We start from the raw sequence: 20,005 nt of genomic DNA on the forward strand, positions 1-20,005 counted from the left end.
ATAGGATGTTATAATTTTACTAGAGTCTCCCATCATTCAATAAAAATTAAACAATTGTTTAACAATTGATTCTATTCACAATTAATTCTATCAGTTAACATTCATTCTGTGAAAATATCATCAAACATTATTCACAGTGTAAAAGAATCCTTAATGACATTATATCAAATGACCATTCCCAAGATGTGTCTATTAAGTTACAGTTGAGATTTCTGTTAAGATTTTAGGGGCAGTGGATCAAGACAAAAATAATTATGTGCTTGCGTATTACAATAAATTTAAAAAATGGCCAATTTGGACAAACCTTAGCATGGAAATGTTTTAACAAGTAAAATGATTAGTCAACCAATTATTCAAATAAAATAATGATAATAGTTGACTAAGTATTCCAAAAGCCACCCATCATCATTAGATCACTTGTAAAGTGGGAATTACGGCAGAAGCAGAAAAAAATGCAGACAATTGGCTGTACAACCAGTTTATAAAATATAGTGCTCAATTTACACTGTACAATTGATTTTTCTATTTTTCCATTTTTTGTTCTTTTTTTATGAAATGAGTTGGCTTTTGTCCTGCCACACAGACAGTGTGACCTTTGGAGCTGCAGCAGGGCTTTTGCAACTTGGAAGGGCTGGACTGCTCGAAGTATAAAAGACAGGAGCAGCAGCTGTGTAATCAGTCTTGATTCAAAGAAGACTCGCAAAAACCGGAGGAACAGAGCTTCATCGAACCCACCATGGGGGACACAAAGCTCTGCCTTTTGCTGCTTCTGTGCACCCATGCCTTTGCCCGTAAGTACCTGGATACTTGAGGTCAGCTAAGGACATTGTTTTCTGCTCCTCTGAGTGACAGAAACAAATGGAAACTTGTTTTGCCTAAAACATTTAAAGTATATCTTAAATGAATACTGCTTTTCTTTATTGTATGGTTAAAGTTACACATCTACAGTAGTGATGAATTTGAAAAAGGGAGTTGAAATAAATAGTTGAATAAATGATAGTTGAATAAATATTTGTGTTACAAAACATCATCAGTTTATTACCATTATATTCCCTAGACAATTAATTTCTTGTGGCTGTGGCTTAGAATGTACGTTTTCTCCTCTGAGGACAATTATCTGTTGAGATCCTATTAAAACAGAACACCAGACAAAGTTTAGCAAGACTAAGTTTTCTGTATTTTCACACAGATAAGAATTGTTGCAGATATGATTTTTTTTAAGTAGTAATTTTTAATTTAATCATTACTTGTTTGGCATGCATACAGTTTTGTGTTTATGTTTCTTTCTCTAGAAGAGGACATTGGGAGTGCAGAAGAAGAAGCTGCACCATGCTTGTGTAAGTCATATCACAGCAAAAGTGTGACTCATCATAATTGGGAGAGAGAGGTAACGGTAAACAGACTGCATTTATATAGCGCTTTTATCCAAAGCGCTTTTTCAATTGATGCCTCTCATTCACCCATTCACACACACACACACACACTCACACACCAACGGTGAAAGGCTGCCATGCAAGGTACCAATCAGCTTGTTGGGAGCAATTAGGGTTTAGGTGTCTTGCTCAGGGACACTTCGACATGCCCAGGGCGGGGGATCGACCCTTCGACTGCCATATAACAGCTCTTACCTCCTGAGCTATGACTTTCTTACAGGGTAAGCAAAAATGGCAAAATACCAAGCAGAATAGAAATGATACTTGATACAGCGCATCATATAAGTCAAAAGATACTGACGAAAGAACATTTGTAATTAAAAACAGCATCCAAAATATAATAAAAAGGGATAAATTATTTATGACAATGTAAAATGCTACATGTATCTGGTGTTTTATGCCACAATTGGCATGTTTTGACCTCTGATATGAACCTCTGAATTTGTACGTGTGCAAGAATAAAGTGTTCTATTCTGGGATTGGAAGATAGGAGGATCTAAGGTTCATGATGCAGTTGGTAGATATCATGTATTCATTCTTTATTTGCAGTCAAATACTTACCTACGGTATAAAATAAATGCTCTTTTTCAGTGGCAAAAAGGTTTAAAACCTTCAGGAACTATGTGTACCAGTATGAAACCGAAGCCCTCAATGGAGTGAGTGGAGCATCAAACCTCAAGAACGGCGCCAAAGCCTCTTGTAAGGTAAGTGTGATGCCTCAATCTGGGGCCTCCTCTAAAGCAATGGTTGTCCAATTCCAGTTAGCTTCTCTAGCCAGTGAAAAACAGCATTTCTGTAACTCCTCTTTCTCCCACAGGTCGAGATCGATGTGCCTCAGACATGCAGCTACATTGTGCGCACCCCCGAGTGCACACTGAGCGAGGTGTCCGACGTCGACGCCGAGGGGCTGCCTGTGTACGGACCTGCTGCTGGAGCTGATGCTTTCCAAGCTGCCATGGCACTGTACGTACAGCATTCAGCATTCAAAGGCCTGCAGCCTCACAATATCCCATAATCCATCTGTCCACATACCCAGGGCAAGATAATGTCAAATTAATGATGGCAATAGTGACAGATGGAAAACAAAACCATTTTCACAAAACAGCACAACATTCAGCAAATTTCTTATATAGTGCTGTATCTCCATATAATGTGTGTGGGATTTGATTGGTTTCTTTTCATTGACCAGTCATCCACTGAAGTTGACTGTGGAGGGGGAATCCAAGGTCAGCCTGTTTCCTGATGAGGATGAGCCCATCAACATCCTGAACATCAAGAGGGGAATCATCTCTGCCCTCTTGGTGCCCGTGCTGGAGGAGGAGAAAAACAAAAACATGGTAGGAATGCATTTTTAATTAATTCTCCAAAATATATTAGTGTAATTTTTAAAAAAGCATTATTTCCACAACAGGTCACAAATGTGAGATAAACTAATGGTACAGCAGTTTATCTAATGGTACATCAGATTACATGGTTGTCCACAGTAAGAATATATTCACCTTTGAACAAAAAGTCATTACATAAACTAAGACAACAAAATGTATGAAATATTTTGGTTCTAAATATTCATATCAGTCCAACATACTGAGTAATCTGCACTTTAACTTTAAATATAAGTGTATCTCCAGTATCTCCAAATGGCAAATTTGAGGAATGTATTTGAGGAACATTCACATGTAGAAATAATACAACAAGTAGCAACCGTGCAACATTTAAAAACATTAATTGGCCAATGTCAATACAGTGGTGATAAATATATGCATGCATAATGTGTCAATATGATGGGTCTTTGGAGCCTACTGACCAATTTTTCCCTCCTTCTGCAGCCTACTCTGCATGGTTTGTGCAAGACTGACTTAGCTGTCAATGCCAGGGAAGACATTGCCACCGATGTCACTGTCACAAGACACCTGTCCCATTGTGATGGTTTCAGTCCCAAGAAAGATGTTGCCAGCCCCCTGGCACTCATCTCTGGCCTGGTAAGACCTTGGGCCTTTCGAGAAACAGCAAATCCACAAGAAGCATTGCCACATGTAGTTTATATTCACCCGCACAAAAAATATTAAGCCAAAATTTATCCAGGAAAGCTGTATAGCTGTACTCGTTTTATGGAAATGCAAATAAAATGGCTAAAACCACACAATTGGAAATCCCAAAGCGAAAATGTTGTTCTTGTATAAATGTCAACAAACAGTCATGTTAAATATTAATGTCTATGTCTCCCTGTCTGTAGCACATTCCTCTCTCCAAACTGATCAGCAGCACCCAGACCTGCAACTACAAATTTGACAATGAACAGAAGCACATGACTGAGGGAACCTGCACTGAGAAACACATCTTGCTGCCTTTCTCTCACCAGTAAGTCCGACGTACAGTTACCATCCACCCATTCATCTCCAGCTCAATTTGTTTTTTTTTAATAAACTGTACCAGTTTTGCCCTACCTTTTTAAAACAAGTGTCCTTCATTATGAAGTGCATATGTCTGTACACAACCATGGCTCTAAAAGTGCATTTAAATATAGGATTCTGGCTATTATCAGTGCCAAATTCTCATTCTTTATTTCCTCTTCTTTGTACTCAGAGAGCAATATGGAGTTTTAACCCTGGTTAAACAGACCTTGGCCCTGCAGGAGACAAGCAAGATCAATGACAGAGTCTTTGACCACAGTAAGTAATTTCTTTTCACATACAAAATTTCATGAGATGCATTCACCTGGAATATTTATATGTAGTGGTTTGGTTTCCAGACAACTTCATCAAGGTACCAACAAGAGTATACTTTCATATTATATCAAGTGTACATGGAACAACAATCCTTGTTTATCTTGGTGCAGATGAGGCTAACCTGAAGGCCCTGCAAATGGAGGCTGTTGAAGATAAGTCCCCAGCTCAAACTAAGGATGTTATTCTGGCCACTCTGAGGGAACTAAGCACCCTGTCTCAGACACAGCAAGGGAAACGGCGGGCACAGCTCTTCCAGAAGCTTGTGACTGAGGTCCGAGGACTGAAGAGTGAGACCCTGAGCCCAGCTGTCCCAGAGATGGTGGAGGTGTCTGCTCCCCTGACTTGGCAGGCTTTGGCCCAGTGTGGAACACCCGAATGCAGCAGCGCCATCCTGCAGATCCTGCGCACCATGGACAAAAGTGCTGTGGAGGTTGATGCTGTCGTTTATGCAGTGGGGCTGCTGCCCAACCCCACCAGCCACTTAGTCCAAGACATGTTGAGCATGGCGCAGTACAAACAGAGCAAGCCTATTCTGTACGGCCTTAGCAACATTGTTAGGAGGTGAGTAGAACTTTTTCCAGTAAAGGCCAGTGACTTAAGTTGATGTTTCTATGACCTTTCTATTATAGTATTTTGCTCAGGTAATCTTATTGCTGTTTACTCCCTGCTTACCCCCAGAGTTCACCAGATTGAGGGAAAGGTCACCCCTGAGATCATTGCAGTATCTGAGTATATGGCCACCTTGCTGGGTGATTGCTCTGGTGACAAAGATCAGACCTTCTTGACCCTGAGGGTATGTATCCAGTGCCTCTTAACTGTCAATGACAAGGACAATTTCTTTCAATTATTTTGGAGATCTCTGAGAAGCTGAAGATGTGCACCTTTCCATTTCCAGGTGATTGGCAACATGGGACAGGCTATGGAGGCTGCTAACCCTGCTCTGAAGTCTGCCATGCTGCAGTGCATGACACAGCCTGCCGCCACGCCAACTGTCCAGCAAGCTGCCATCCAGGCCTTCAGAAAGCTGACAGTCACTGAGGAGGTAACCCAAGTACAACCCTTCTATCATACCCAGTATATGATCTGACTGTATGTACTGTGTGTTTGGTAGAGAGGCTCACTACCAAACAACTATACTTGGTTAGAAATTAAGCTGCACCTAAAAATGAAATTAAGCCATTCTCACTGTAGTGCTTATTCCTACACCCCTATTACAACTCCATACTGCTTGAGAGAAGAACAAAAAAGAGTATATTCAACAATGCAACTTCCCCCACCCCCCAGGCTCGTGGAGTGCTCCTGCAGACCGTCCTGGATGGGGCAAGCCCTGTTCAAAAGCGTGTGGCTGCCTACCTGGTGCTGATGAAGGACCCTGAGCCTTCTGACTTGGCCCAGGTCATAAGCGCACTGCCAGATGAGCAGGACCCTCAGGCCAAGAGCTTTTTTGCCTCCCATCTGGCCAACATTCTCAGTTCCACAGACCCTGCATCTCTCCCGTACGTAAAAACTTAATATCCGGATCAGAACATCAGAAGTCTTTCCCAACATTTTCCCTGTGAGTAAGACTATTTTTCTTCACTTAATTCTCTCTACAGGATGAAGGAAAAGATCACAGAGGCTCTTCAGGGAAATGAGGTGCCATCTGCTTTGGAATTCAGCAAGTTCTCCCGAAACTACAAGATGAGTGACAATTTGAAAGGAAATGTGATCTTTGACTCCACTGGCTACCTGCCCAAAGAAATCATGCTTGAGACGACCCTGAAGGCTTTTGGTTATGACCTTGACATGTTGGAGGTATACTTCTTTTATCAGTTGCTGTCAAACAATCTGGCAAAGATAACTTGAACAGGAAAATCAATTTTAATTTAGAGATTTAACTATTTGAATCTAAGACACTATGTAATCTCTTCTCTTATTTAAGGTTGGATTGAATGGAAAAGGATTAGAACCAACGTTTGAGGCCTTATTTGGACAAGATGGATTCTTCCCTGACACCTTGTCAAAGGCCGTTTACTGGGCTGGAGGCAACATGCCAGCATCCGTGAACACACTTTTAAATAAAATGATTCCACCACTGAATGGGAGAATGAAGAGACAGGTATTTCAACTTGTTAAGGTTTTGACACTGTAACATGCGCTTAATGGGAGACATCTTCTTGATTTGTTGTTCAATCTAAATACCTTTTTATTATTCTTTCTGCTATGCCTTCCCTGTAGGTGCCTGAAAATATCCTGAAAGAAATAAGCCACAATGTCAACAAACTGGTGGGGGAACTGAAGACTCAGTCTCCTGATGCTCTGGTCTATTTGAAACTCTTGGGAGCTGAGCTTGGATTCATCAAGACCAATGAAATGGAAGAAATGGCCTACTCTGCTGCCCTGTTAGCCGATAATCTCCTCAAGATGTTTCCCACTGATGTATGTATGCTGATGTACACACAAAAACTATCAAACACACACTTATTTCATACATTTTTATAAGCATTAATGTAGAAGTGAAAATGTTTTTAGAACATAAAGGTGCTTGTGACTTATACCTTCCAGATCTGATGAAGGTCTCAGAGACTGAAATTTCTGCTCACCTTGCTTTTTTATTTATTTAATAAGTTAAATGCAATTATTTAAATTTCATTTTTGCTCTCTTTTGTTTTTGCGCTTGTTTTTGCATGCGAGCTAATAAGCTAATGTTGATTCAGTGAGCATCTGAAATTGAGATTTTTTCAGTGTGCAGTTAGCATTTATATTTTTTTAATCAAAAAGACAAAACAGGCTAATATATAAATACTTAAATTACCATTTAGATATAACATGTATGTGCATATAGTCTGTAGGTATTCACAATAACTTTAAAAACCAATTTGCAATTAGGTTAAATTCTATTAACATATTATTCAACTTCTGTTCATTTTCCTTTTTCAGATCAGGAAGCTTATTTCCAGCATTGATAATGAGTTCTTTATTCACTACATCTTCATGGACAATGAGTTCTCCCTGCCAACTGCTTCTGGTGTCCCGCTGAAAGTCTCTCTTTCCGGTACCCTTGCCCCTGGAGCCAAAGGAGGACTGCACCTAACCCCTGGACTGGTAAGTATCCCAGTTGTGTTCCACAATGCATTATGGCAGAGATATCAGCAGTTAAAATAAAGGGAATGCTATACTTTAAAAAATAATTGGCATTAACTTTGTCCACAATTTATCCACAGCAGGAAATATCTTTCATGCCTTCTGTTGGAGTGGAATTTGTGACAGAGATGGGCGTCCACATTCCTGAGTTTGTCATCTCTGGCGTTGCCATGCACACTAACATCTACCATGAGAGTGCCCTCAATGCCAAGCTTGCATTGAGCAACAACCAGATCAAGCTTACTATCCCAGCTCCTCAGGGTACCACCCAGCTCTTGGAAATCAGGTAGGACTCAATCTTTGAATCAGTTATTTTTGTAACTGACATTCTCTTTTGAGTTTCTCCAGTGCTGAGATGCAATAACTACTGTCCTTTTCCAATTACAGCAATAAACTGCTGTCAGTGACCACCACTGGGTCCAGGGCCCTGCCACCAATAACAGAGGAAAGAACTGACTTTGTGAAGTGCATCCCAGCATTACCTGGCATTAAGTCCTGTATCACCCTGAAATACCCTGGCTCGACTGATGCTGCTCCCTATTTCCCCCTCACTGGAGACACTGAGTAAGTGTTACATTTCTGCAGTGTGAACATATTTATATCTATGTTAAGTTTGTTATTTTAAGCCTGTGAACAGTTTTACATTTTTTTTAACTTTATAGTTTAAAGAGAAACATGTAAAGGAAATAAAGTCTTTTACCAAGTGTATAACAGGGAAAACTGAAGGCGCATATTTACATTCAATAAAATATTTCCCCTTAAATGTGGATAAACTACAAGGCTTTGCAAGATTTTTGTTTTCCTAACAAATTTTTCACTCATAAATCTGAACCTTTTATAACATTGCCATTACCAGCAAAGTTAGTGCTTGCAAGCACTTCATACATTTTGACATGCCCACGTTTGTAGTCAAGCTACTAAAAGGATTGCAAGCTGTGAGATTTGACAATCAAAATGGCGTCCCTCAACTTATCAAAAATTAAATACAAAACTTGGCATGTAAAGCATGGTATTTAAGAATTACAATTTTCTTATAGTATAAGAATTTTTTTGTTTTCATAATATGTATGAAATCCATACAGAATCAATTTAAAATATATTTTTAATCATTTTGGTGCTCAATTTATGATTAACCAAAATTAATATTTTGATTGCAGAGTCTTTAAAAATGTATATGTATAACTTGGGTACTTTTTTCTAGGGTTGCTGTGGAGCTCGAGCCCACTGGTCAAGTGGCTGAATACACTGCCACCATTGCCTACGAACACCTTCCAGAAAACGAGGATGCCCTGAAGATTGCACTCATAGCAGAGGGTATGTGCATCTCCTAATGGATAATGATGTTCAATCTATTCACATTAACTGTGTTTATTTTTACTGCTAGGGTAGCAGTAACAGAATTCAATTTCTCTTTGTCTCAGGTGCAGAGCCCATGGAAGCTACAGCAATTTTGAAGTACAACAGGAACACAAATGTTCTCAGCACTGATGTCCAGATTCCTGATTGTGACTTAGAGGTTGGAGTCAGACTTGGCATCACTGATGATAGCACCAGTGGAAAGGGGATCATGATTGACATCACCCACAACAACATCCCTCAGGTTTCCCTGATTGGACGTGCTAAGTAAGCAAACCTTGCTCCTCTCTTCTTCCTTTCTTTATTTCTTTGTTTTAGTATGCAGTTTGTCCAGGAGTCTGTTGCGACAGACAGTCATGTTTTTCTTTCCTACAGGCTTGAGGCAATGAAGGATGGTATGCTGCAGGTCCAGCTGGCCATACCCTCACTCAAGACCGATGCTACTGTCACTGCTGCCCTGAAGAGGGCTGAAGACCTGACTCTGGAGATCGAGAGCATCATCAACATCCCTGAGACGTCCTCACTGCAGAAAGTCACTGTCAGATATGGTACATCCCTGTGCAATTTTTCACACTATTATTCAGGAACGGCAGAAATTTGTACAGTAAGAGATACTAGAATTTTGCTCAGTTTCTGAATCGAAACAAGAAATATTAGAGAGCAAATGCATACAATTTCATTAAATACCTTGTAACCTGTGATACAGCCACATAAACATAGTTCTTCAGTATGGGAATGCATCTCAATTACAGGTGAAAACAGCATTGAGGTTGAGCTGAAGTCTGATGTGAGCTCTGAAGTCCGCAAGCTTCTCCAAAATGTAGATGAATACCAGAAGATCATCCAGGACATTCTGGACATGACAGTGACACAGACTGACATGACAGTGCGCCATATTGTGTCTAAATCTATTGAGGTACTAAAAAACTAAAAACAATATTTCTTCATTTTGTATGAGTTTCTAAATTATGCTTTCTGATTCTAAATGAAAGCAATTTTGTCGGTATTAAACCTCCTTAAATTATGTAACAAAAACTGCAGTGCCTAGATTACAGACCTCACAGATAGATACATTTATACATTCCTCCAGACAACCAACATCTGGCTGGACAGTGCTTTTGCTGATGCCCCTGCTTCCTTCATTGAGAGTCTGAAACAAATCCCAGAATTATACTTGCCTGAGAAACTGTTCCTGAAATCGTAAGTGACCTTAAATGATATATTTTGGTTAAGAACTGCGCTAACATGCGCTTACTTAGCATTACTTGTGCCACAATGGTAGTGTGTAACGTATCACAAATTATTGCACATGCATGCACCTCTTTTATTTTACTTTATTTTGCCTTATTCAAAAGCTAAAATTGCACTCCCCATTATATTGTTTAAAAACTAAATTTCAGCACTACTAACAAAATACTTTTGTCCAACAGTGAAGGCGCAGTCAAATACCAGTTCAACGGCAATCACATCTCCGTCACTATTCCTCTGCCTCTGGGTGGAAAATCCTCAGAGGATTTGAATATCCCCCACACCCTGGCCACCCCCCTCCTGGCTGTGCCCCTGATTGGCCTGGTGATCCCATCCACAGAGGTCAGCATCCCCACCATCTCCATACCCCCCACCTACGAGCTCTCAATCCCACTGCTTGGAATTGCTGAAGTATCTGCCAAAGTGGACAGCAATGTCTACAACTGGGAGGGCTTGGTTTCAGTTGATGTTCCTGCTCGTATTGCCAAATTCAAAGCTGCGGGTGACTGTCCTGTGGACATTCTGTCTTACACAGTTGAAGGTAAATATTTTCTTCTATTACCCTTTATTCTGTGGTATTCACAAGTTGTGATAAATATGTTTCTTAAAGAATAATATTTCCTAGTGCCTGTCATAACACATTGTTTTTGTGAAGAATTTAAAAAAAGAAATTAAACATGCAACGTAGTCAGTTGACTTTAAAAACAGTGAACATAACTGTTTTATAAATTTCAACTTTTTAAGGACTAGCTAACCATGTTAATTTATCATAAAAAAATCTTCCATATAATTGCTCTGTCTAAGATTATGTATCTATAGCTGATATTATTTTGACTATTATATGCATATTATATGCATGAACAAATACTTCTTTTTACATAGGCACTGGAGCACTCACCACAACACCTGAAGAATCATTGAAGGCCAATGTCAACAGTTTCCTGAGCCACAAGCTTGTTGATGTCACTGTTGCTCTTGAGGGAGTTGGAAGTATCACTGACAAAGTAACCATAGGAATTACTAACAAGGTAGAAGCTTCAAGTCCTCTGGGTCTGCAGACATCACTTGACTACACTGCTCATTCTGTCCTTACTTCTGAAGAACTTTCTTGTGATGGAAACCTGGATGGAATTATCACAATAGGTTCTCTGAATGCCAAGGCTTCCAGCTCTCAGTCATTGATGATTAACCCCTTCAGCAGAGAGATAAAAGGAGAGTCAACAATCAAGGTAGACTCACCCCTCCTCCAGACCCAAAGCACAATAAAGGGTGCTTTTGCCAGTAGCAGTGGCCTAGAAGTGAACACTGAAGGCTCCCTCGTCTTTGGCATAAATCAAGGTTCCCATAAAGCCTTCTTGACCATTGGTAGTGATAACGTGGCAACAAGTGGCACCACCACCCTACAGAGTGGTCCCTTGGCATTTGAGAATGTCTTCAATGGAGGAATCGATGCCACTGGTACCACCCTCTCAATTATATCCAAGGGTTCAATGCTTGACATGAAGATTGAAAACACAAACACTCTGGCTCTTACTCTCTCAACCCTAGCCTTCCGATCACAGATGGATGGCTTAGTCAGTGACGCTAACTCCTATAAACATGACATCACTGTTGACATTAAGCCTTACATAGCTTCTGTGAATGTGAACAATGACCTCAAAATCTTGGACATCAGCTTGACCAATGAAGGTGTACTCAAACTCCAACCTTACAAGATTGACTTGACTGGAAGCCTGAAGGGAGCCTTTAGAGATGAGGAGCTCAGACATACCTATGAAATTAATTATGCTGACCTTGCCACAACAATGAAGTGTAGCACAAATGGCAAGATACTCGGAGCTCATCTGATCCACAACACTGACATTGAGGTTGCTGGACTCACTGCAAAATTGAACAGCGAGGCCCGCTTCAACTCTCAGATTCTCCGTATCGACAATACTGTCCGTGCCCTTGTTGTACCTTTTAGCATTAATGTCGACTCCATTTTCAACTCTGATGGTGAGGTGACCTTGTTTGGAAAGCATACTGGTCAGCTATATAGCAAACTCCTCTTGAAGGCTGAGCCCCTGGCTGTAGCCTTTTCACATGACTGCCGAGCTTCCACCACACACAACCTGGACATTGAAGCCTCTGTTGAGACGCACTTTGACAACAAGATTGACAGTCTTCTGACTCCTCAGGAGCAGAGGGGAACATGGAGAATGAAATCCAAGCTGAACAATCATGAATACAAACAGGAAATTGACATTTACAACCAACCTGAGAGGATTGGAGTGGAGTTGTCAGGAGCAGTTCTCACAGACATTTTAAGCAATCCTCCCAGTGAGATCGAAGAGTACAGTATCTCCAGTTCCCTGAAGTATGACAAGAACAGTGAAAACAATATCTTCAATCTGTCATTCATTGAGACCTTGGCTTCCATTTATGGACAAATTAAAACATCCTTTGTTCATGCTCTAGAATCCTTGAAACCATACATCAACAGAGACGCAATCCGAGCAAGGCTTGAAAGCCTGCCTCAGGATGTCAGTGACTTTGTTAAAGAGCAGGACCTGGAGAGCAAGGTCATTGCAGTAAAGGAAAAGATTATTGCCCTACTGCATGAGTATACTGTAACTGTGGAAGACTTGGAAGCTTATCTGGAGCGCATAAAGAATGCCATTGAAACCATCCTGACAAATGTAGCAGCCAGACTTAAAAGCATAGTAGAAAGTGAAGTCTGGTCTGATAACTTGACCGACATTATTATGCGTATTGGAAATGCACTGAAGGCAATTGATGAGCAGTATGAAATCAGTGGAACTATTCATAGCATCATAACTACTGTTGAGGATATCATTGGGCAGGTAGATATGGAGAAACTGAAGGACAGTAGCATTGCTTGGTTGCAGGAATATGAAATCAAAGCTAAGCTTCAGGAGAAAGTAAGCGAACTGAAAGGGGCGATTGAAAGCTTTGACTTGGCAGCATTCATTCAAGACCTGAAAAACTTTGTCTCCTCCTTCAATGTTGGAGGGTACATTGAAAGTCTTGTTGCACAAATACCAACAGAAATTATAATCAAAACAATTGATGCCACCAAAGGCATTATCATTAGCAGTCTTCAGGAACTTCAAATCACAGACCAAATAAATGCTGTCTACACAAAAGTCAGAGACATAATTGTCAATTATGAAGTTATTAATAAAATTGAACCACTCTTGGAAAAGGTTGTGGAACTGGTAAAGCAATTCAAAATTGAGAACACAATTCAGGCTATAGCTGAGACCGTAAAATCCCTTGATCTTCCAATGTTGTCTGACAAAGCAATGGAACTACTGGATGGTGCAGTAGACCACTTGAAAAACTCTGACTTCAAGCAAATTATTGACCTGCTCAATGAATACATTGACATCATTGTCAAGAAATTGAAGTCATTTGACTACAATTCCTTTGTTGATGAACTGAACCCAAAAATCACTGAAATCTCAAGTTTTGTGAACGAGCAGATTCAAGCATATGAGATTCTACATAAAATCGAAGCAGTTCAAGAATTTATCAGATGGATTCAGACCTCCCTGCTTGAAATCCAGAGATCACTTCCAGAGATCACTATTCCTGAAATCAGCATCCCTGACATCACAATTCCAAAACTCAGTCTGGAGAACTTTAACATGGCAAATCTTCAGATCCCAGAGTTCACATTTCCCACCATTCCCAGTGAGATCATCGTCCCTGCTTTTGGCAAGCTACATGGAGACATCAGATTAAAGTCACCCCACTACAGCGTCAGGACATCTGCTGAGCTCCAGAACTCCACAACCAACCCCTTGACTCCACAAGTAACTGCTTACCTCTCATCACAGGCAACATCAACAGCGAATAGTCTCAACTATGTCCTGGATGTCACTACACGTGTTGGCTTCCCAAAACTGAGCCGTGTTGTCATTGCCGAGACAATTAAATTTACCCACACTGCTGCGTCAGTTGAGCATCAGGGTTCAGTCACTATCTATGGTCTTTCAGCTCAGGCCTCAGCCAAGACTACTGCCAAAGCAACAACTGAAATGTACACTGCAGAACTGGTCAACAATGCATTCTTTGCCTTGGAAAGTGGATTTACTGTTTCCCTGGACACTACCTACAACCATAATTTGAACCTTCCACTTCTTGGCATTTCAAGTGAAGCCACCTTGACCCAAAAAACAGGTAGTCGTTTGGAAGCTGGTACCGTGCATTTGGCCCTTGGAAATACAGGAAATGTGAAGTACACCTTCAAGGATTACGCGGATGATCTGACCCACAAGAGTGACCTGGAATTCACTCTCAGTATCGACTCTGCTAAGCTGACCTTTACAGGAAACACAGATGGTAATAGCCTGAAAATGAAACAAACTCTGAATGCCGATGGCTTTTTATTTAAGCACATCTCTCTTAATGGCCGTGCTGAGACAGAAGCTCCCTTCATCAAGAGCAGCCTTGCAATCGTGAGCGGGAATGCTGACATAGTGGACCTGAAAATTGAACTGAAAGCTTCTCATGATACAGAGCTTGATGGGGAAGTAAGTGGAACCATTTCTAATTCCATCAACCTTCTAGCTACTCCCTCTGAGATTATTTTTGACTTCCAAAACAAGGGAAATGCTAAGGCTACCCTCCCCTTTTCAGTGAGTGGAAAGATTGAACTGCAGAATGATTATGCCATTAATCTCAATACAGAAGTGCAGCAGATTAACTGGGTGGCTTTGTCTCGATTCAATGAGTACAAATACTTCCACAATCTCACCCTGGACAACAATAAGATGGAAACTGCCATTTTTGCAACAGTGAATGGTGGGGCTAATCTGGACTTTTTAACAATCCCAATAGATATTCCTGAGTTCAGTGTGCCATTTGTTGGTGTGCAAACCCCATCACTCCAAGAAGTATCTCTCTGGGAAAATGCTGGTCTGAAGACCCTCTTGACCACCACAGAACAAACGATTGACATTAATCTAAAGCTTCAGTATGAGAAGAACCCAGACATGATTTATATTGGCATTGGTACTCTCACAATCCCAACCTTGGGCAACCTGATATTTGATCTTGCACTGAAGTCCCCTGTGTTCTCTCTGAATGCCAATGCAGGCTTACAAAACCAGGATGATATCATAGCCCGATTAGAAGCTTCCTCAACATCTCTATTTGACATTTTAAAAGGTAAACTTGATGGAACCACTACCATAACTAGGAAGAAGAGGGGCATCAAAATTGCCACAGCTTTGTCCCTGGAGCACAATAATGTTCAGGGAACCAATGATATCGCCATCAATCTTAATAGGAGAGCTATGGAGGCCTCTGTGGCAACAGTTGCTCAAGTTACTCTCCCCATTCTGAACCTGGAATTCAATCAAGAACTCCTTGGAAGCACTAAGACAAAGGCTAATGTGGACTCTAAGATGAAGCTGAAGTACAGCTTTAACCTTCCACTGATAGATGCAATTGGTAAGGGAGATATTGAACAGAGCCTGGCCCTGGAGGGTCTTCCTGGACATATCGCTTTAGATACATCTACTAAAGGAAAGATTGAGGGAACCATACTGGCAAGTGGCAATTTTGCTGGAGCTCTGAACAATGAGGCTAATATCCATTTGGATGCTAATGGCCTGCGCTCTTCTGTGAGGACTGATGCTAACTCCAATGGCAATTCTGGGGAGACTAACATCTGGAGTATGGATTTAAATGAGGACCTGGCCATTGAAGCTGCTCTAAGCCGTGTGTATGCCACATTTAACTTGATCTGCAACAATGAAGCTAATGTGCACTCATTAAACACCAAGGGCAAGCATGTTGCTAAAGCAACATTTGAATTAATTCCTATTGAAACTCTGACTGCCAATATTGATATTGATATGTCACAGCCAAGCAGCCTGGGAGAGGCTAGCATTCTTGAGAACATTGCCCTTGAAATTACAGCAGGGAAACAGAAGCTCAGCCTGAAAGGCAAAGAACAACTTGTATCTATTCTGCACACATACGACTTGCTGCTGTCCAATGATGTGCCCGAAATTCGAATGGAGGTCAGTGAATCCATTGATGGACATGCTGCTGTCCTGAAAGCTATTAAGCTTCCCATCTACCAGAAAACCCTGTGGGATGTGCTGAAATTTGACCAGGCCACCAGTGAAGATGATCTACAGTTTGTCAAGGCTGCCATTGTTGCAGTGTGCACCAAGAACCAGGATGGATACATACCTTCTGCTCTGTCTGCCACTGTGAAGGTCTCCTCTCCAATTTACAGCACAACACTGACTGCAGGCCTGGAGAACAATGCACCTGCTTACATTGTTTCACTTAAGTCTGCTGGCACTTCTACATTGGCTTTCCTGGCATATGATCTTGATGGTAAGTTCGGAATTTCATCGTGTTTACATTAGTTCTCTATTTCAATTACTAAACGTCCTAGTCTGTACTCATTCAACCCAATGCTGCTTTTCTATGTTATAGCCTCTGCAACTGCAAGCTTTGAGGGTCGTGCTCTGAGCCTGAATAACAAGGCTACCTTCAGCCACAGTGACCTGAAAATGGACTTAGAACATGTCTTTTCCCGTATTCTGAGGTAACACTTCTTACTTGGTAACATTTTTGTGATCCTCACCACTTATTATCTGTGTAATTGCCAAAATTATAATCGATTTAATAGCCAATGATATTGTTTAGTGTTGTAATTATTCCTGATTAGTCGACAGTTCACTGGCACCGTAATTTACAAGGCATTCAAAGGAATAGGGATTCCTGAAAGATATAACCTTTGCATTAACACATATTACAAAAATACACTCTGCCAGAAAAGATATATGAAATTTTCATGTGTGTATATTTATAGACAACATTTATTTATATCTGAATACCTCATCTGAATTCTGTCCCTTAAATTTATTCAGGCTAAGAGATGACTCTCCTGATGGCAGGTAAATACACCTTCTGCCACTAAGCCCTTGTTTGTTGGTTTTCCTTGCTTTTGCTTTGTTTTAAAGTCTGTAAATATGTATTTAAAACCAATTATTTAATGTACATATTAGTTTAAGTATAACTTGTATTTACTTGACTTTAATAAAATGTATTAATTCAATTTATTGTCGATCTTTATTTTTCAGCCGTCACACACTGAATGTTGACATTACCAGCCCAACACTGAGTGACATGAGCTTCCGCTATGTCTCTGGAAGGGACAGTATCAGTGCTACCATCTCTGCCCCAACCTCTGGATTGCTTGGGCTGCAGTTATCAGATTTGTCTGCACGTCTGTATGGCAGATATCCGGTGAGACTTCTTGTTCTGCAAAGTTCTGTTATGAATTACAGCATGAGTATCCTTATTCAACAGAATCATCTTCCCAAAATTGCTTAAAACATATGAACTATACTTCTTTAAAAATTTATGTAAACAATAAGGCATTTTTAAAAAGACTAATTTTAACCATTAAACAATGACACTTGTTTCATATGAACATACAGTCCATATGAAATATAAGTACTCACGTCATAAGTTATGAAAACAATGTTGCTCAGAAAATACAATTGCATTTGTTTAATTCAGAAAAAAATGCAAGGTTAGTTTTACTAAAATACAGGTAAACTTCCAGTACGGTGTGGTCCGTAATGCTGTTCCCTGGAGAGGAGAAAAATTATATTGACATATGCTCAGTTTGACATTGCTGGGTTTGAAATAGAAAAATAAACATTTTTGTACAAGCTATCAGTAATTGAGTAATTGAAGAAGCAAATATATTTGGGGGTTTGTTTCCTGTATTGCTTTCAGTAGTACCCTTCCAATAGTCTTCAGTTTGTGCCTCAATAATTTAAAATTAAAGAAATACTGTACTATAATTGTGTTTCTCTTACCTCCTAGTCTGAACCTGAGAATGATGTGGATATCCTGAATATCAAAGTGGCGCAGAACCTCCAAACTGCCTGGAACAAGGAAGCCACCACTGAAATATTCCTGGGACTGAAGGAGAGGTTGCCAGCCATCACTGCCTCCCTGTACAACATTGTGGACAAGTACCACATTGCCCTCTTTGACATGGACATCAGCAGTGTCTTAAATGAGCTTAAGAACATCATCTCTACCCTATTAGAGGGAGTTCACCTCCCAGAAATCAGTGAGTTTTCTACCCTCATTAAGGACCTCCTCGCACAGGCCCAGAGAGCTATCGCATTTGTGGCAGACAAAGTTATTCTGTTCTTGAGGGAGATCCAGGTACCTGTGTTGGACGGAAAGCTCACTTTACCAGAGATCACCCACAATGTTGTGAGCCCTGTTGCTACAGTAATTGAACAAGCTGTAGAGAAGATCAATGGCTATCTGGATCCCTACATTGATGCCATCATTACCAAGTTGACCAACATACAGATAACCATGCCTGGTTCTGGTGAGACCTTTCCTGCAAGCCAAGTCTTGGAAAACCTCCAATCCACCATTAAGAAGACCCAGATTACAATTGTAGGTATGGTGAGGCATCTTGAGAGTCCTGATGTTATGGTGGAGAAGCTGAGTAACTTAGCCGAACACATTCTCAAGAAGGCTGAAGAGTTAACTGTTCATTTGAAGTCAGACCTTCTGGATGCAGTTGCTGCCCATGTAAATACCATGCTACACTGGGTCCAGACAACACTTGAGAAGGTCTATGCCAACATGACCCTGGAACAGCTGAATGACTACCTGCAGTACTTGATCGAAACAATCAGAACCCCCTTGACAAAAATCATCAGCGCTTCAACCGATGTTGTGGGACCAGCTGCTGAGGATGTGCCGGCTCCTGTGGATGTAGAAGCTCCTGAAGAAGCACCAGCTGCAGAGGAACTGCCAGTTGCAGAGGAAGTTCCTGAGGCCGAGGAAGTACCTGCAGCCGAGGAAGTGCCTGCTGCTGAGGAAGTACCTGCTGCTGAGGAAGTACCTGCTGCTGAGGAAGTGCCTGCTGCCGAGGAAGTGCCTGCTGCCGAGGAAGTGCCTGCTGCCGAGGAAGTGCCTGCTGCCGAGGAAGTGCCTGCTGCCGAGGAAGTGCCTGCTGCCGAGGAAGTGCCTGCTCCCGAGGAAGTGCCTGCTGCTGAGGAAGTGCCTGCTGCCGAGGATGTGGCCGCAGCCGAGGAAGTGCCCGCTCCCGAGGAACTTGTTGGTTGATATGGGTGAAATTTCCACATCAGATGAACACTGAGTCTCGCAAACACTACCACCTAAATTGGAATATTTGCTCAATGAAATGTATACTTGCCTGTAAACAAAAAATGTACACATGGTGAAATCATTCAACATGTATCTAAAGTGGTCATGCTAACATGCACATTGTTTATCCTCTTATTTTGTATGCGAGTAATCAATAGCTGGTGCACTAATTCAGTTTGTCTTGTATGAAATTGAAATTATTTACTGAGATCTCTTTATATCTAGATACAGTTAACAAGGAATATCAACAAAGACCATTTCTACTGCATAAAGCACAATGCATCTTATCCACCATAATAATAACCACTGTGTGGCTAAAAACAGCTAAGATTCAGTAGAATTTATGTTATTGCCAGTGTAATGGTCATTGAATTAGTGTGCCTTTTATGAGTCTACGCAGATCGTGCATTAGTTTCCATTACTTGACACTCCATGTATCAGGTTGCAATTACAATATAAAATGTTTCAGGCTTGCAGAAATTTCCTGAGCGCTAGACTAGAGCTCTAGTGTTCTAATGCTGTGAAGAATGCATTTCTGTCTACCATTTGTTCATTGCACTTGCCAGTTGATCCTTTTGATGAAAGTCTACAATAAATCCTGTGGCACAAGTGAACTGCTATCTTTTCTGGAATCCTCCTTGAGTTATAAAGTACACGTTGACTACAGTAATGTACAAGTTTGAATGTAAGGAATTTGATTACAATTTGATTATTGAACCCTACTGCTACATCACCAAAGATAATGCGAGAATCCTTGTGGCAGCTTAAGTGACACCAAATATTATGAATATGGTAAAATGCATCAGTTAGACTGACTCAATGTGAAAAGAAAAGCCGTAATGACAAACTTATTTCACTGTAATCACAATCCCAAATCCCCCAAAGCTCATGAGTTGTAATACTCTGATATTCACTTAAAAAATAAAGATATGGGGC

General features: G+C 40.8%; 1 protein-coding gene across 1 annotated transcript; it reads left to right on the forward strand.

Moving 5' to 3' along the window:
* Positions 1-669: 669 nt before the first annotated feature.
* On the forward strand, positions 670-19,683 carry apobb.1 (apolipoprotein Bb, tandem duplicate 1). Its single transcript, XM_064339699.1, has 29 exons — positions 670-791; positions 1,293-1,337; positions 2,025-2,137; positions 2,251-2,396; positions 2,623-2,770; positions 3,260-3,412; positions 3,667-3,791; positions 4,017-4,102; positions 4,270-4,720; positions 4,838-4,952; positions 5,055-5,201; positions 5,444-5,655; positions 5,755-5,953; positions 6,081-6,257; positions 6,377-6,577; positions 7,079-7,243; positions 7,363-7,568; positions 7,670-7,846; positions 8,484-8,596; positions 8,704-8,905; positions 9,014-9,186; positions 9,391-9,554; positions 9,729-9,838; positions 10,069-10,427; positions 10,769-16,249; positions 16,352-16,463; positions 16,789-16,815; positions 17,002-17,167; positions 17,756-19,683. Exons 1-29 carry the CDS (start codon positions 737-739, stop codon positions 19,025-19,027), a joined length of 11,100 nt encoding a protein of 3,699 aa, XP_064195769.1. The 5' UTR covers positions 670-736; the 3' UTR covers positions 19,028-19,683.
* Positions 19,684-20,005: the final 322 nt, after the last annotated feature.

This window comes from Anguilla rostrata, chromosome 6, assembly GCF_018555375.3.
Source record: "Anguilla rostrata isolate EN2019 chromosome 6, ASM1855537v3, whole genome shotgun sequence".
Taxonomy (NCBI): domain Eukaryota; kingdom Metazoa; phylum Chordata; class Actinopteri; order Anguilliformes; family Anguillidae; genus Anguilla; species Anguilla rostrata.